Genomic DNA, 18,816 nt, shown 5'->3' on the forward strand with positions numbered 1-18,816 from the left:
AATACTAGTATAAGAAATGACACCAGGACCAGCTGGTCTGACCTGATTGATTACACGACATTGATACATTTGATGGCCAATCAACAGCGTCCTCAACACGAAGAATCGAAGGACTACCCCGCCCATCCTCCCTTCCCCCCAAATCCAGACCCTCTATTATTGGAGTAGGTAGACAAAGTTTACTCATTATATAATTTTTAACCCAAACTAGCTATATATGAGAGGATTGAATATGTTAATGAGTAAGTCGTGGCTATATATGATTTGTAATATTAATGGTCGATGATTAAATGCTGACCAATGAAACTTTGCTGTGCTTTTTATGAATTTAATATGCCAATCAAATCATGTAAAATAGTGGCGTGCTTAATATCTTATTTTCCGAAAATTAACAAATGCAGCAGATGTCAGTAAGATTTGTATTTCAGATACATGTACACGTAGATTAATTATTGTCGTGGGATTTACATTGAGGTTTACAGATCCAAGAGCGATTTGTGTGTTTTTGAATAGTATATTCCCTCCCCGAAAATTCTCGAGAGGAGATACAAAATTTGATTCGATGGTTATCTGCCTTCAATCCCTCAATAGGACGTGTAGTTTCAGAGGAGTTAAACCTTGTGATAAGAAGGAAACATTTATAAACCAATTGTAAAGGTATTCCTCCATTCCCAACAACAGGGAAAAGATCGGTTTCTTGACTTGTTGTTCATTATATAGCCGGGTATAATGGCGTTCCGGCTAAATGGAAATCAAGAAGGAATATTTCGCTCCTTAAACTTTTATTTTAGCAGTCCGGCAAGACCGAACAACAAACTCCAAACCAAATGTAAAGTAACATACAAACAATAACAATATATATAAGCACAAGCAATTAAAGGATTAAGATGATTAACATATGCCAAATAGAAATAACAATGGTTTAGAAGAGTAATTGATGTCCGACACGTATAAGTAAATTATTGTCTAAACTGTTACAGAGAATAAGTAATTAAATGAATAGAGTAAATGAATTTAAGTCCTTTGTCCAAGATTATGACACATAATCCGTGTAAAACACTTATGCCTAAATTTACGACAAAGTTCAGAATAATAAAATAAATGCAAAACAAGAATATACATTAAAACAACTAAATTCATAAAATGTTGTTTTAAAACTAATTTCATTGCACAGTCCAAATTGTCCGGTCATATATTCCCGCGGCCTCTGAAGACACGACCCGGGTCTTAATGTTCATCTAAAATCATGGTTCCGAAATTTTCTTCTGTGATTGTGGCGTCCTCTGTAACGATAATTTTGGTTTGGATGATTATCTTCTCTTGTATTATTTCGAAAATTGTCCAATTCGTCTTCTAGTTTAGTGATTCGATCCCGCATATGTTCTTTGTCGCGTTGTAATTGGTATTGCTGGTCGATTGCTTCGCATCTTTGATCGTAAATCCGAAAATTAGCTTCTTCAAGATCAGTAATGCGTTCCCGTAATTTTTCCATATCTTTTTTATCATCTGCACCTTGTTTTTTAAGTTTTTCTAGATTGCTAACAACACTGGTATGCTTTTGATTTAACTCTTTAAACTTCTTCTCGTAGTGTACACTTTTGATTTTAAATTTTACTCTCTCTGAATTCACTCGGTCGTGCCTGAGTCTAACGTTATCTATAAATTCCCTATTATAATCTAAGGTTGGAAAGAAGTCCATCAGTTCAATAGTATTGAGTTCCGCACAAGGAAAAATTGACATAGCTTTCTGTTCTTTGAATTTTCTCATTCTTTCTGCGTCACGACGTAACTTGGATTTCGATTTAACCTTAACAACTTTCACGTCCGGTTGTCTGTGAAAATTGCACATTCTGGCGTAATGTCCAAAATTTCTGCACTTATAGCAAAATGACGTTTTTGCTATACATTGTCTAAAATGAAATTGATTGTTCACAGTCTTTCCACAAAACTTACATAGGTAGTTGTCCATATGTTGAAAATTTCTTGTCTGAAAGGTAATTCCATGATCAGACATCTGGTATCTCCAGTCTCGGCCAAAATTTCTGGTTCTCCGCGTATCCATTTTTCTGTTTGCTGGGGGGTCAGCTTCACAGGTAGAGTAAGGTATCCGAAAGATGTGTTGCCCAGAGGTTCTTGCACCAGATATAGCCGGGTAAAATGGCGTTCCGGCTAAATGGAAATCAAGAAGGAATATTTCGCTCCTTAAACTTTTATTTTAGCAGTCCGGCAAGACCGAACAACAAACTCCAAACCAAATGTAAAGTAACATACAAACAATAACAATATATATAAGCACAAGCAATTAAAGGATTAAGATGATTAACATATGCCAAATAGAAATAACAATGGTTTAGAAGAGTAATTGATGTCCGACACGTATAAGTAAATTATTGTCTAAACTGTTACAGAGAATAAGTAATTAAATGAATAGAGTAAATGAATTTAAGTCCTTTGTCCAAGATTATGACACATAATCCGTGTAAAACACTTATGCCTAAATTTACGACAAAGTTCAGAATAATAAAATAAATGCAAAACAAGAATATACATTAAAACAACTAAATTCATAAAATGTTGTTTTAAAACTAATTTCATTGCACAGTCCAAATTGTCCGGTCATAATTACGTAAGGTCTAGCGACGAATATTTGAAGACTGTCCAATTCACGGAGAAAAACCTTTATTGAATGGAGGAAATGACTGAACATCAAGTGATATATTTTTGGAATTACAGGTATCCAATCAAAATAACAGTTTCTTTTTTATATAAGCTTGAAGGGTCGCTAAATAAGGGAGTAAAACGAGGACATGGTCTGAGACTCCCTTAAACAAGATTTTAAGGTTTTTATGCGACCTATTTATCTGCATTAAGGTTTTGGTTTTTCTTCAAAAATGAAATTATTTGATAAAGAAATGTATCTCTATCACCTCTTCGTTTAAACCACGTTGTTTCTTTTTGTATTTCCCCTCGGACATTCGTTTTCTTCTAGTTTAGGGAATTAAGTTATAATTTAGGGTTAGGTTTAGGAGTTTGACTAGTGTTAGGGTAAGGTATGGGTTAGCGTTAGTTTGAAGACCCCCACCCGAATGTTTGTTTTGATAATTTGTTGTGTATGTATTTTATATAAACGTATAAGGAAATTTCATGGTCAAGTTACATTTTGTTTTATTCTTTCGTTATTTACCAGTCCAAGGAGAAGTAGCCATGCAGACAGTCCTCTAACAACTTCTGAGAATGAAGTTAATGCACTGGTTTAAGCTCCTCTCATTCTTTGATTTTCCTATGAGAAGCGGTTAACGACGGGATTAGATAGTGCAATAACTTAAAATATAACCAGTTAATGCACTCCTCTAAAAAATAACAAAATTAACTCACTCAAAGAACAAGGGAAAAATTACCATTCATGTTACAACTTTTTTTTTTAGATTCGGTAGTCAGTTGTTGTTGTGCGTCATATCTTAATGTTTTGATTTTGTTATTTAAAGAATTAGGTATTAATGGCAAATCTCTTATTGTTTCTTCTTTATCTGATATACCTTCATATACATGTTGTTTTAGTTGTTATCGTCTCTCATAAATCTGTACAGATTGGCTTATGTTATGTATAAAAATGTATCTTTTATAATTGTATTGTTAATTGTAAGCATTATATAGGTGAGACGTAAATAAAATATTGAATCGAATTGAACTTTTAAATTTGTTCACCACTTTTATTGATTTAATAAAGACGAGTTAGATTGATTGATTGATTGATTGATTGATTGTTTGGTGTTTAACGCCACTTTCGACACTATTGTGCTATTTCTTGGCGGTCAGTTTTTATTGGTGGAGGAACCAGAGTGCCTTCGGTAGGAAAACTGACAACCCTAGTCAATTAAGATTGGAGTAGAGTACACCTGCCCCGTGCGGGATTCGAACTCACAACCTCAGTGTTGACTGGCTAGTGATACAGTAGTTGGACTACTTAGACCACTTGGCCACCGAGGCCCCGAGACGAGTTACAGCTTAATTATATACACCGGTCTATTTATTATTCATAAATGTATGTTGACCTCTTATACTAGATCTCTTTCAAAGGTTTAAGCTTCAATTAAAAACAAGCGACTTAAAGCGGCACTAGCTACGAGATATATAAAAAATCTGAAATGTGATTGTTTTTTGTTTAATCATTAATGAAAGTCAAAAAGTGAAATAATAATTCGCTTTTAGCAGCCAGCATGGTTCAATTTTGTCAAAATAAGATAAGAAACATTGATGATGAATTATTCACTTGCAAGTGAATAATTCGACCTCATTGAATACGTATATATGTGAACTTCAATTTAACCCCTTAGCTAGAGACGGATTACGCATGATTTGTGCATGTCAAGTTATTTAAAGGATAAGAATGTCAACATTGACAGTGAAACAAAGGTAAATCATTTGATTGACTGATTCGATCCACAAAAAATCATTCTCATACAGGTAAAAACGACGATTAACATATAGTTTTAATCTATAATACGAAATTAAACAGACCTAGAAAAATCCAACTGCACGATTTCGCTTTCCTATTTATATCTATATTTATGTTTATATCCCTTATATGGCCATCGGAGGTCAACTCGATAGTTAATTAGATGGCGTCTAGACTAAAATACACACGAAACGAAGTTACATATTATCGAGTCATGCTCTGTAAATTGTTTATTTTAGACTTTTTATGATTTGGATTAATGTTTAACATAGTCATAAATCAAATATGAGAATTTGAGTCAAATCGGTGAACATGAATTTGACAGCTAGTGACCCTTTAAATTAAATACGATGTGTGAGTGTTTATCTTGGTTGCAGAGTTTTTTTTCATAATTTTACTAAAGATAAAATAATTATCAGTACTACATTTGCCATTGAAGGATGATTAATGTGTATTACTAGTATTAATAATGCACTGTTCATAACCGATATAACATCAGAAAACGAATAACATGATATTAGATAGAATCTTCAATCGCTTATATCATTCCAATCGTTGCATTTACTTTTCCCTATACACTGCACTAATAAATTTTTCTGCTCACAGTCAATACCAGGAGATTGATAAAACCAAGAGTAATTTGATATTAAACTGTTGGTTTTTTAAATAATATATTTGAATGTGTATAATTACCTATATAATCGAAATGTTAAAATGTAGTTTAACAAGACAATATTGATACCTTTTTGATTATTATAGAAAAGCACATACAGAATATTGTAGGGGTGTAATATTACAACATAAGAATCATTGTAAATATCAGTCGAAGAAAAGGGTTCAGGTAGGTTCTAAGCACAAAAAAAATTAACAAAATAACAAAATGACAAAAGACACTGGTGAAGTTGAAATCATCCCTTCGAAAATTGTACAGATGACATCACGAGTTGGTTTATCGTTGTGGAATATCTGTTTCACAGATGACGACGGATATGTTCCAATTGTCGTAACCACAATCCCATCTTTTTTCCGCGAATGTGACCTACCGAATTAGACTTATCACCAGGTTTGTACTTACAAGACCAACACGACGGGTGTCACATGTGGAGCAGGATCTGCTTACCCTTCCGGAGCACCTAAGATCACCCCCGTATTTTGGTAGAGTTCGTGCCGCTTAGTCTTAAGTTTTCTATGTTGTGTTTCGTATACTGTTCTTTGTCTTTTTGTCCTGTTTCGCTTTTTGCCATGGCATTGTCAGTTTGTTTTCGACTTATGAGTTTGAATGTCCCTTTGGTATCTACCGTCTCACAGTACCCGCCGTAACTGAAACCTCAAAGCCGGCCCAATTTCAACTAGCAAATAAACCATGTTCTGTTCAAATGTCTTCATAAAAGTGCAGCTACACATGACGTTCTATTGGTAGTAGTTTTCCATTCATATTTGTTGGTCCTTACAAATGAGTTTGGACAGACTTGACTAAATATTGTTAGTTTTACTAGTATATACTACATGACTGATAATTTTCTTTTAAAAATATAGATTTTTTTTTTCTTGAAAGGAATACCCTTTTCACATTGATTCCATCCGGTGAAAAGATATCCTGAATTTTAATACTTATAAGGTTATATGAAGTTCAAGATTATAAGACTCATACATGTATTACTTCAAAATCCTTCCTTTTTTTACAATCACGGCTAATTAACAAATGACTTTTGTCAGGTTTAATTTTTTTTATAAATTTGTAAGAATTGCAAAATAAAAAATGTACTAAACTTTAACGTGTTATGAAAAAAACCATTACCCATTCATACTTTTGCAGACAAACAGAAATTCACAAGAATTGAATTTTGTTAAACATTCAGCAAGACAGCCTCGAAAAATACCAGGTCAGAAAGACAATCTGCCAGAATAATAATATATTTTTAAAGATAATTTCATTCAGACGTTTATTAGACACCAAACAGAGGTATGTATGAACAAACCGAAAATTGACTGTTAATCTTGAATTTTATACATCATTAAAAAGTAGAATTTTAATTTTTCCGTGAAAGGAATAACCGGTTAGACCCATTTCTAGACAATTGTTTTAGGAGAAATCTCTAAATGATCATCGTTTGAAAATATGGCGATTGAATGTCATATTTCGTACTTTTTTTTGCTAAATACATTGCTCAAAAAAGAAGGAATTTACCAGGTTTTACAGCACGTCAAACCTTACCCTTATCTAGTTATTTGAAGTTCAAGATTATTTTTACCCATTCGGCTACATAAGCTTACAGCACTTATAATCTTGAATCTTATACAACATTAAATCATAAAATTTTCGTTTAACCAAATGGAATCAATCTGAAAAGTGTATTCCTTTCAAAAAACAAATTCTACATTTTTAACAGAAAATTATCAGTCATACATGTTGTAAATTACTGCACATAAATAAAGTAGATTCTGTTCTTAGGTCAATAATTTTCTATCAGGTTACTTTGTACTTGTGAATCCTTATTTCTCATATATATATATATATATCAGTCAGCAGGGTTTAAGAACATCCGTTGTTCGACCTGCTACCAAGAAAAAAATGCGGTTTTTATCCAACGCAATCATAGGTTTGAACGTTGTTTTCAATTTAGACTTGTTTATATATATATATATTATTGAGCAGGTGTTGTTGAATTGTGGGTCTTATGAAGTATACCCCACATCTCCTTTATTTACACTAGGGAAAAACATGAAAAGAATTTTCAGTTATTTTTTTTCAAAAACAAGACAACACTATAAGTAACTGAGAATACAGATTATTATGATTTCAAAGCTTAGATTAAAAACCAAAAACAGTTTTACACAGCGTTTATTTCTTAATCCTAAATCAATGCATTTAGAAACGAATAAATTTCCATCAAATGTTTTTTAAATTTAGAGTCAAAACTGGAATATAGAAACGGATTAGCTACATTGTTAATCATATAAAGTCTTAATCCTATTAAGTAAACAGCATGTTCTACGGTAGTCATACTTTTCTCATAAGATTCATCCGCACTATATAATATAAGTATTACAATGTAAGGTAAAAAACTAACAATAAACAAAACTGTAATTGTAAAAAGCACTATTGTGATGCGTTTTTCTCGGTCAGGAACATTCTTTTCCGGTTTAGATAATAATGGATTCGCCCCAGCCGGGCGCCCGGTTACGTTTTTGAAAGCTTTTTTTAATCCTTTCATGTCACAGGTTTGTAAATTTTTCTGTCTTTTCCAGTTAGGACTTGGTTTTGGTATATGGTTTGGTGATGTGTTCCCGGACGATGTTGTTGCATCCAAGTTTTGTTTAATATTTTTAATAGGTAACTCAAGTTTTCTTGCTTTTTTGTTACATTTATTGTGTTTCATTTCATCTTTATTCGCCGCCGTACCATTCTCATTACTTTGCTTAATGGAACGGAAAGAGTCGCGTGCCCTTCGGATCTGGTCGGCAGTTTCCTCTTCAATTACGTCAAGTTTTATGGGTTCCTTCATTTGATATTTTGTTCGCATGTTTTTTGACATTTTGTGAGCATGGTCCCACAAATATTTCCCAACTATGCTATAGATTACAACAAGAGCTATCATACACCCAATAACCGTCATCAGTGTTTCACCATAGAAAATATATCCTACATACACTTCAATATGATCGCCCCATGTACATTCTGTTCCAAAAGAATCAAATCCCGGTATCTGGGTAGTTTTTATTCCGTATACGTATAACGCCGGAAGTGAAGCACCGGAAGCACATATGATGATTCCTATCAATGCATAAATTGATTGTTTTTCTGTTAACTGACTTCCGAATGGTCTGCAGATTCGTCGATATCTTTCGGATGATATTACCACCAGCATTAATCCTGTAGCAATAGCTAGTGTAAAATTTATAAAACGGAAAACCTTACAAGCAACGTCTGCTTGAAATAAATAAGGATATAGTTCATCGTATATTTCAAAGGGCATAGAAATTGCACAACTGACGATATCAATGGCCGCTAGCGTTAAAACGAAATTCCTGTAAGTTGATCGATTAAACTTCCGGTAGTATATATAAAGCACGTGTAAATTTCCAATAGTTCCAACCAGTATCAAAATGGAAATAAAAACAATAACCGGCAATCGTTTGAATACTTCCTGTGAATTAAGTTCTGAAAGGGAAAGCCTTTCTGTTAAATTACTGTCCACCCGCGATACATTTCTTGATGAATTCAAATATAAAATCGAATAATTCATTTTCTCCAAATGAAATTAAATTAGACTTTGGTACATCATTTCATACAAATCAACATCACACTGGCACTTTCATTGAACTGTCACTTAAAATTGTCACTTATAGTTGTTTTTGTTATATCCCACAGATAATAATTAGATCCACTGATGAGTTCTATCAATATAACATTATGCAACATAAACAATATAGTTCATATGTCAATGTCATTAGTAGAAATTGTTTAGACTTTTCAATTGGAGAACAGATTGCATTGTCTGAATCAGATATTGTATTTCCGGTAGTCTATAATCTATAATCAGATGCAAAATGTATTTGACGAACCAATCGCGATTGAACGTTCAATTTGAATGTATACGTGATGTCCAATAACTTATCTGGCAAACACAACAACAATTACTTTAGCTGATGTACACGTTTGAAGGACACATGTTTTGTTGCTAATGTTATTGTCCTTGGTACTTCTTTAGTTATTTTTGGAACTCTTCATCACATAAACCAACAAAACATTACATAGAGAATATCGTCAGACGTTTTTGATGTATTAGAAATGATGAAAACAGTTGTAAGAATATTTAAACACATTCCAAAGTAGAAAATAAAGAGTTTGTGATTGCAGCTGCTATATATTCATTTTGTGTACGTCGAGTTTACGTAAGTTGTCGGTTAATGAATGACCATTTTGTACTTTAAGAGTTCAAACTGACTAAAATCTTCCTGATTACTAATGTTTGAATAACTGTTGTCCGGGTATGTTGTGTACATTTTATGTAATTTGGTAACATCATAATTCCGGTTCACACTGTGTTAAACTGTAAACAAAAAAACATATACTTTCATCTGAATTTAATTTATTGATTGTAGTTTGCTTAAGGCTCGTTGGCAAAGATCATGTGCATTCACTTCTGCATACCTGTCTTTACCGAATAACAATTCAATTCAATTCAAATATTTATTTTCATAACAACACAAACCAATTTTCATAAATGATTGTTTGTTTGTTGTAAAAGGTTTTAAATGATTAACGATAGAATGAACTCAGACGTAACACGGAAAATAAAAATTTTAAAATTTATTTTGTGTGAAACCCCCAATGGGTGTTTTTTTTTTTTTTTTTTTTTTTTGCTTTTCCAAAAATTATCTTACTGGCCATGGGGAATCTTCAACACATGCTCTGAGCGCTCATATAAACAACGAGGAGCAAGTGCGGAGATTTAATTTTAATTAGATTGATCGTACTGAGACTCAAAAATTAACTAATCAAATTATTGGATTTGGTGTTTCGAGCACAAATTTTGTACTCCGAGTACTGAGTAAAGTTTTATGACCGAAGGCATCGGGCGTTCATGTTGAAGGTGACGTATATTTTCTACGCTCTGAGCACTCCTGTTGCAGGTTTTGTTTATTGTCTATGCTATGAGCGTTCCTGTTGATGGTGATATAGAAAAACAAATGATATAGGGTGTCAATCCATGACACAAAATCAGTACATGCACAGCAAAAAACATACAAAAATGCAAAGAAACAGCGCTTGTTTATGGTTTATTTTCTATGTTGTGAGCATTCTTATATAGGTTATATTCATTTTTATGCCCTGAGCGTTTCTGGTGTAAATAATTCAATTTTTTGTGCTCTTGACACACCTGTTGTAGGTAAAGTTTAATTATCTATGCTCTTACCGTTCCTGTTTTATGCAAAGTTTATTATCTATTCTCGTATCGCTCCTGTCGTAGGTAAAATTTGATTATCTATCCTCTAACCGTTCCTGTTTTATGAAACGTTTATTTTCTATCCTCTTACGTTTCCTGTTTAATGAAACTTTTATTATCTATGCTCTTATCGTTCTTGTTTTATGAAACGTTTATTATCTATCCTCTTACCTTTCCTGTTTTATGACACGTTTATTATCTATGCTCTTACCGTTTCTGTTTTATGCTAAGTTTATTATCTATTCTCGTACCGCTCCTGTTGTAGGTAAAATTTGAGTATCTATCCTCTTACCGTTCCTGTTTTATGAAACGTTTATTATCTATGCTCTTACCGTTCTTGTTGTATGAAACGTTTATTATCTATTCTCTGAACTTCCCTTTTAATGTAATTTTATTTTCTATACTCTTAGCGTTCCTGTTGTGGGGAATGTTAATTGTCTATGTTCCGAATGTAGGTAATGCTTTTTTTTTATGCTCTGAGCGTTCCTAATGTAATTGAATGTACTGTGCTCTTAGCATTCCTGTTGTTGATAAAGTTTATTTATCTATACCCTTGAGAGTTGTCTCATTGGCACTCATACCACATCTTCTTATATCTTCTTACCGTTCCTGTTGTATGAAACATTTATTATCTATGCTCTGAACGTTCCCTTTTTAGGTAATGTTTATTATCTATGTTAATTCTGAACGTTCCCTTTCAATATCATGTTTATATTCTATGCTTTCTGTTGTAGATAATGCTTTTTTTCTATATATGCCCTGGATGCTTCTGTTGTAGATGATGTTTATTTTCTATGCTCTGTGCGTTCCTGGTGTAGGTTACCTTTATGTTCTATGCTCTGGGCGTTCCTGGTGTAGGTTACCTTTATTTTCTATGCTCTGAGCGTTCCTTGTGTAGGTTACCTTTATTTTCTATGCTCTGAGCGTTCCTAGTGTAGGTTACCTTTATTTTCTATGCTCTGAGCGTTCCTGGTGTAGGTTACCTATATTTTCTATGCTCTGAGCGTTCCTGGTGTAGGTTACCTTTATTTTCTATGCTCTGATCGTTCCTGGTGTCGGTTACCTTTATTTTCTATGCTCTGAGCGTTCCTGGTGTAGGTTACCTTCATTTTCTATGCTCTGGGCGTTCCTGGTGCAGGTTACCTTTATTTTTTATGCTCTGATCGTTTCTCTTGTATATAGTTTCTTTTTTGTATTTTCTGTTCCTTTTATAATTAACTTTATGTTCTTTGCGCTTAGCGTTCCTATTGCATGTAATGTAAATTATCTATGCTTTGAGTATGACTGTTGGAATTTAAGCTTATTTTCTGTTATCTGAGCGTTCCTGTTGTATGTAGTATCTATTTGTATGTTATGACCATTCTTTGTGTGTGTTATGTTTATTTTAAATGCTCTGAGTGTTCTTGTTGGAAGTAATTGTACTCTGATTGTTCCTGTTTTATGTTAGTATGCTCTAAGTGTACCTGTTGAAGGTAATTATGCTCCGAGCATAATTACCTTCAACAGGGACACTTATAGCATTATTGTTTGTACGATATTAGCATTTCTGTTGTAGATAATGTTTATTTTCTAATAGAAGGTCTACTGGTGACTTTGAGATGAAGAACAGTAATAAAAGCGTTGCTCCTTTGATTTAGGGTTTACACGTTCTTGTAGTGATTTTGTGTCATGAATTTATTATAATAGATGACATTATCTTTTTGTTTCCGCTTTATCTGACAAACTGTTTGTGAGGGTGTCATTGAACCTCATATTTCGGATATGATACTCAACATGATTGTATATATTGTACGGAAATTATTTCAAGTACGCAACATAATTTATACCCTACGAAAGTTGATTTAAGGTTAAAAATTTGGACAAATTGGATCTTATCGTGTCAAATTTTGGTATTGAAAAGATAAAAAACACCAATTACATTGTACTTGTTGAATTTTAGTTATTTGTTAAACGACCAGTGGCCAGTATTACATACAGATTCATATAATTACCATTTACTGAATAAAAACAATATCAAACTCTTGAAGGGTTTTAATATCCGAGTGCAAATTTTGTATACCACATCTAAACACACCATCTTCCATAGATTTAATGTATCGACAGTTAAAATGGTGAAGTATAATATCATTTTTGAAAATTCATGGCAACATTCCGCATTTAATCTACCATAAAAAAATGCAAAAAAGGGGCATGAAAATGTCACATGTTCCCCAAAATAGGGTTCAAAGTAGAATTTCAACCCCTTTCAGTGATTCCATATCTGAAACTATTGACATTATTTATCAAGTATCAAATAAAAAATGCGTGTCTTTTGCCTCGTTTTTTTCGTTAAATTGAATCATAAAGTTCGTGAGGCAAGAAGCTGGGAAAAAACATCACACTTCTGTCTAGAACACACCTAACTGTGGAGTGCTACCTCAATCAACAAGTAAGAAATTATCAACTGATATATAGTTGATATATATGTTAATTTGTGTGAGTACTGCGTTCAGATAAAATACCAGCCACTGGATTTTACAACAGTTTTAAAATAATAAGAGAAAAAAAACAGTTTGGATATTGATACTTGCTTGCTTGTACGCTTTAGCTGCGAACAAACTATGAACTATGCAATAGTTCAATATTTTTGCATATTTGATTTGGGAGAAATAAGGAGGGGGTATTGCTTTTGGTTTTTTTTTTACATACAATCCCAAAAAGTATCAAGTTTTCCAAAATATAATTTTTTTGTTCTAATTGGCTGACTGTGCGGTATGGGCTTTGCTCATTGTTGAAGGCCGTACGGTGACCTATAGTTAATTTCTGTGTCATTTGGTCTCTTGTGGAGAGTTGTCTCATTGGCAATCATACCACATCTTCTTTTTTATATTAACTTAAATCATCTAGTCCGTGACGGTTCTGCCTGTTTTGGTTTTTATGTTTTATTTATGCTCCAAATGATTTTTGTGTATTTGGCATTTCAAACATTAGACATTAAGTGTGCCAGATAAAAGTTATTCTTGCAACACACACTGTGCTCATCAAAATTACTATCGTTTACTAATCATGTAGATGTATATTTGTACTAGTAAGTATGTTATTTTAGTTTATTGTTGTAAGATGCGATATCATCCTTGTAGCTGTTCTTTAATTTGTTTCATTTTCCAGTTTAAGCACACCTGTTTATCATGCTGTCAATGATTTGTTTAATATATGAGGAGAGTGACACCGGGTAGCTCATTTGCCAAATCCCGCTTTTTTTTGCATTTTTTTATCACTTCCTACTTTTTTTCATTCATTTTCCCAGATCCCATTAATATACCCTATATCCCACATCCCTACCTTGTTTACCCCCAAAGTCCCACACCCCCTTAGCGTGTCATCCCCTGTTATTAAGTCTCTCAGGGTTTTTACATTTAGCTTACATAATAAGGGAGCTACCATTTGATTTTTATGGGGGGGGGGGGGGGGCTAGGATGAAATTTGAAAAAAAAGGCAGGACAGGAGTTTTGAGTAAAAAAAAGGCAGGATGAGACACTTGCAAAAAAAAAAAGTCAGGATAAACTTTAAAAAAAATGCAGGACAAAATTTTTCATCCTAGCCCCCCCCCCCCCCCCCCCCCTAAAAATTAAATGGTAGCTCCCTTTCATAATGATTAATTTTCCAGAAACAACCGTTGTGCTCATCAACTTGAGAATCCTATCATATTTATGGTAACGATCGAGTTTCAGTTTGCAATTCAGGAATTTCATTTAGTCTTGCTGTCAAAACATGACATTAATCATTCCCATGCTACTAAGTTTTTGTCCAATAATTGTAAGTTTTACAGTTTTCAAAAAACAGAAAGGAATGAATAAAACAAACCACGGAACTTGAAATCCCAACTTTTCCGAGAAACCGTCTATATGTATTGTAAATAAAATTGAGAATGGAAATGGGGAATATGTCAAAGAGACAACAACCCGACCAAAGAGCAGAAAACAGCCGAAGACCACCAATGGGTCTTCAATGCAGAGGAGGTGGTCCTCAGCTGGCCCCTAAATAAAATTGTGTGCTAGTTCAGTGAAAATGGACGTCACACTAAACTCCAAATCATATAAATTCCATTTCGAAATTTCATGATTTGTGTTTGTTGTCCGTTTTTTTTTTCTTGCGATTTTTATTTCGTTTAAAACTTAGTGAGGATTGGAACACCAATGTGGAACGCTTTTATATCACAATAGGTACATGAGGTACTGCAAAAATAATAGGTGGAATTGACTAATATTGCCAATTTTACCCTTAGAAGCTCACAGTACGGCTATATTTTTATTTTACTACAAACAGACCTTTTTATCGACAACAACAATTTTCGTATTAATAACAAGAAAATAAACAAATAGATTAATTATTAAAAATATATTTCGGTCAACATTTTTACACCCCAATGAAATTATAAAAAAACTGGCAAAGCCTGTCAGGCCCGTAGCCAGGAATTTTCAAGTGGGAGGAGGGGGGTTACTGACTTGCGTCAAACAAAACCTCAACTGTAATAGTTACAGTTCAAACAGAACATTGACTTTAATAGTGCTTATATACTTTCAAATACGGGTACCTCGACCCCGCCCCCCTTGGTTACGGGCCTGCCATTCAATTCTTAAGTAAAAAATATTCTTTTTTCGCTCACGAGAAACACAAATTCTCTGTCCTCTCTGGTTTAGTGATAGAAATTGTCTAAAATGTGTATATATTGCAGTTCTTTAAAATTTGCTGATAAGTAAAAATACTTAGTTTTACGTACCTGTGTATATATATATATATATATATCTGACACATTACATTCCCTTGTTCATGTTTATTATGATTCCTCACATCACATATATCTTCATACATATATCTCTTCGTGCAAAATCTACACCCTTAGACTTAAATTTCACACGATCCTAATAATTAGCAGCTACATTCATGTAAAATGTGAAAATATAGATTTTTATCTCTAGATTTTCTTTGATGAAGATAGATTTAAGTGGAGTTAACATTCCATAATTATATTTTCACCGCATATTTCACTGCTCTCTATGAAAATGATGAAAGATATTTCAGCGCCTATAACTATTAAAAGATTTTTATGAATTAACACATAAATTGCTTTATCGCTTTTATCTCATCAATTTGAACACTTATTGTACCATGTGTACGATGGTAGACAAAATAATGTTTATTCACTCAATATTTGAAGTTTTAATCAAATTTCCATTTGTTGAATCAATTAATAATGGTTCTTGTTGTCTGCTGCAAAAAGCTCTCTCTAAAATGATAAATTGTATGCAGAACTTTGATCTGTAAACAAAGTTTGTAGTGGATCAATAGTTTTGTTTACATTGTTTGGCATCTTATGCAAATAACTTGGAAATTTTGGAAGAGCTATTATTGTCTGCTCATCTTTAATATCGTCTGCTAATTTTCAAACTCGTCTGCTTATATTTAATGGAAGGTAGCCGACGGGGTGTTCTCAAGATACAGCAATTCAAACTACCTTTGTTCGTCCTCTTTTTACACTATTCTGACAATAATTTTGAACGCAAAGTTCCCTGAATCATATTAAAACGAAAATATGCCATTATAAATATTCATTCCAAATTCCAAGAATAAAAAATGAATTCAAAGAAAAAGCCGGTATTCACTTTAAAATTAAGTCAACTCTTCAGCAACATCTGCAATAATAAGAATCTATTGAAGTAAGTATAAATTAGGTAATTTTATAGAACAGAGAGTCGACTCGACTTCTCACCTGCTAATGAGAAGTGAAGCAATTAATGCTGCTCATGTCAGGCAGAATGTGTGGTTTACCGTTTCAGGTTTGCGTGACAGACGAGAACTAAAAATAGCTAAACTACAATAATTTCACCTTGTGTATGTTAAACTTGTAGAATATATTTTGATGAATGGATGGATGGTTGGGTGGCTGTTTATCATCCAGTGGTAAAAACGAGAACATGTTATGGATATAAACCCTGCTTTGTAATAGACCGATACGCTGAGCCGGATTTTTCAAGTGTTAGTTCACAAAGCAACAGTCCCGCAGGACTACCCGGACACATTATTCTGGCTCCGGGCAGACCAGTCTTTGATGTAACTCCTAAATGCCGCGTAGTAATTAAGTGGATAAGCAGCAATGCAATGCCAATTTTCAAGTCTTTGGTTTGACCCAGTCGAACCCAAGACCTCTTGCACTAGAGGCGAACACGTTACCACAATACCACCGTTGATTTTTTTTTTTAGTAAAATGTAAAGTCGATGATTAAATACAAATGTAACTTATCACGCCATCTTTGTTATGGACGTTCCTTTGTGTAAATCACCATATGCAAAAATTTGAAATGTATGACTGAATAAAAACTTTTAATCAAAAAGTACATATATATAAAAAGACAATACTACGCTCAAATCAAGGTTGAAACTCCTCTAGGCAAAGTTGACATATACCATTTTGGCTGTTTGAATTCGGCTTTTTCCGTGCTTTTGTTTTCGCAAACGTTTTATAGATCTAAACTCACCTGCGTCATGTTTGCGCGGTCTTTAGATACTAGAAAAGTCGTCTGATTTGTAATCCTATTCCCGATTATGGCATTTTGATGGAGTGTACGTGGTTCGCATGGCGGGTGATGCATGCAAAGCAGGAGCTTCAAACTTACTCTCTTTACAAACACGGTCTCCCTCCTTGTGGAGTTCATGGGATTATTTCAGTTTTGTTTGTTACCCTTGAGTTGTCTCTCTTTTAAACTACTTTTGCTTTAATTTATATGTTCGGATTTCCAATCTTTTTGTAAACGTGCGGACGTTATGAATGTATTTCTAGAAACACGTATTGTCACGCATAGATTGATTGATTGATTGATTGATGTTTAACGCAACTTTCAGCACTATTGTGCTATTTCGTGGCGGTCAGTTTTTACTGGTGGAGGAAGCCGGATTGCCCGAAGAGAACCACCGACCTTCGGTAGGAAAACTGACAATCCTAGTTAATTAAGGTTGAAGTCGAGTGCACATGCAGCGTGCCTGATTCGAATTCACAATCTCAGTGTTTACAGGCTAGTGATACAGTAGTTCGACTACTTAGACCATTTGGCCATGGAGGCCCCTGTTGTGCATCGGAAAATAATATCATTTGGTTCCGCTGCTCACGTAGTATTAGTCCTCAGGGTGTCATCTGCCAAAATGTAGGCATTGCTTCCAAACTGGTATGATTAAAATCCTACATTTTGTATGTTAATTTCCATTTCATAACATAAGATTAAAATTCTATGTCCCCATTGATATCTTCCGGCTTTTTTATATATATTATTTTGGTTGTTTGTTGAAAAATTGAAAAAAAAGGATATGCCAATTATTTTTTTGAAAACAATGCACTATTATACAATGGGGTTGATGTCATACATGAAAACTAAATAACACATTACATAATACATCACAAAAATAATAAAGAAAGACACGAATTTATATATTAATCAACAATCCACCATCTGTACAAAAAAAAAGGATGAAATGGTCTTTTGTTTGGATAATTGCACTTTAAAAAAAATTATTCTTTTCCATGTTATTTTTTTTGTTTAATTTAGACTTCCCCTTTTTACCCTCGAATGACATACCTTAGCCTTTTCACTGCAAGCAACAAATTACATAATAACACATCATAGCAAACATATTGAAAGGTAATTAAAGGCATCTGCTCGCTATTAATGTAAATATAACAAACAGTCGATTATACAGAGAATAAACGAAAGATTTTACCTATTAACGTTTTAAAGCGTGACACTTTGCCATTAATTTTAACACGGATGATGATGATGATATGATGGATGGCTGATTAACAATTGTTAACGTCCAGCGGCAAATTAATATGCATATTCAATACGAGAACATGTTAATGTAATATGAAAATTAACCTTGCTTTGTACTAGACCGACAGGCTGATCCGGATTTTTTACGTGCTAGTTCACAAGGTAAAAATCTGCAGAAAGACATATGTCACCTGAACCGGACACATTATTTTGACTCCGAGCCGACCAGTCTTTGCTCTTACTCCTTAATACCGCGTGCTTAGCGGAGGAACAGCAAATACCAATTTTAAAGTCTTTGGTTTGATCCGGCCGTTCGAACCTACGATCTCCCGCACTCGAGGCGAACGCGCTACCACGAGACCACCGAAGCGATCCCAGCTTCGCGGAAGTTCCCTTTCTCCCCCCCCCCCCCCCCCCCCCCCCCCCAAAAAAAAAAAAAAAACAAAAAACAAAAACAAAAAACACGGACATTATCGAATAGGAGACATTTAGGTGGCAAAAGATATGATGATTCTGCATGGTTTGCCTCGTTTTCACATTTTTACGATATGACAGTATGTGTACATTTTATATTTTCAAACTGATAAGTTTTATATTAACTCTTTGAAAT

At 33.7% G+C, this 18,816-nt stretch overlaps 1 protein-coding gene across 1 annotated transcript; it reads right to left on the minus strand.

The window, feature by feature from the left end:
• Positions 1–7,282: 7,282 nt before the first annotated feature.
• On the minus strand, positions 7,283–16,171 carry LOC127718391 (muscarinic acetylcholine receptor M2-like). Its single transcript, XM_052224380.1, has 2 exons — positions 15,167–16,171; positions 7,283–9,510 (listed from the first exon to the last, which is right to left on the minus strand). The coding sequence occupies exon 2, from the start codon at positions 8,701–8,703 to the stop codon at positions 7,312–7,314; it is 1,392 nt and encodes a 463-aa protein (XP_052080340.1). The 5' UTR covers positions 8,704–9,510; positions 15,167–16,171; the 3' UTR covers positions 7,283–7,311.
• Between the last annotated feature and the right edge of the window lie 2,645 nt (positions 16,172–18,816).

Source organism: Mytilus californianus, unplaced genomic scaffold (genome assembly GCF_021869535.1).
Source record: "Mytilus californianus isolate M0D057914Y unplaced genomic scaffold, xbMytCali1.0.p SCAF_10, whole genome shotgun sequence".
NCBI classification, from domain to species: Eukaryota; Metazoa; Mollusca; class Bivalvia; order Mytilida; family Mytilidae; genus Mytilus; species Mytilus californianus.

Excerpts from the sequence above, each read along its gene's own strand:
- LOC127718391 (XM_052224380.1), bottom strand. The coding sequence starts at position 8,703 with ATGAATTATTCGATTTTATATTTGAATTCATCAAGAAATGTATCGCGG.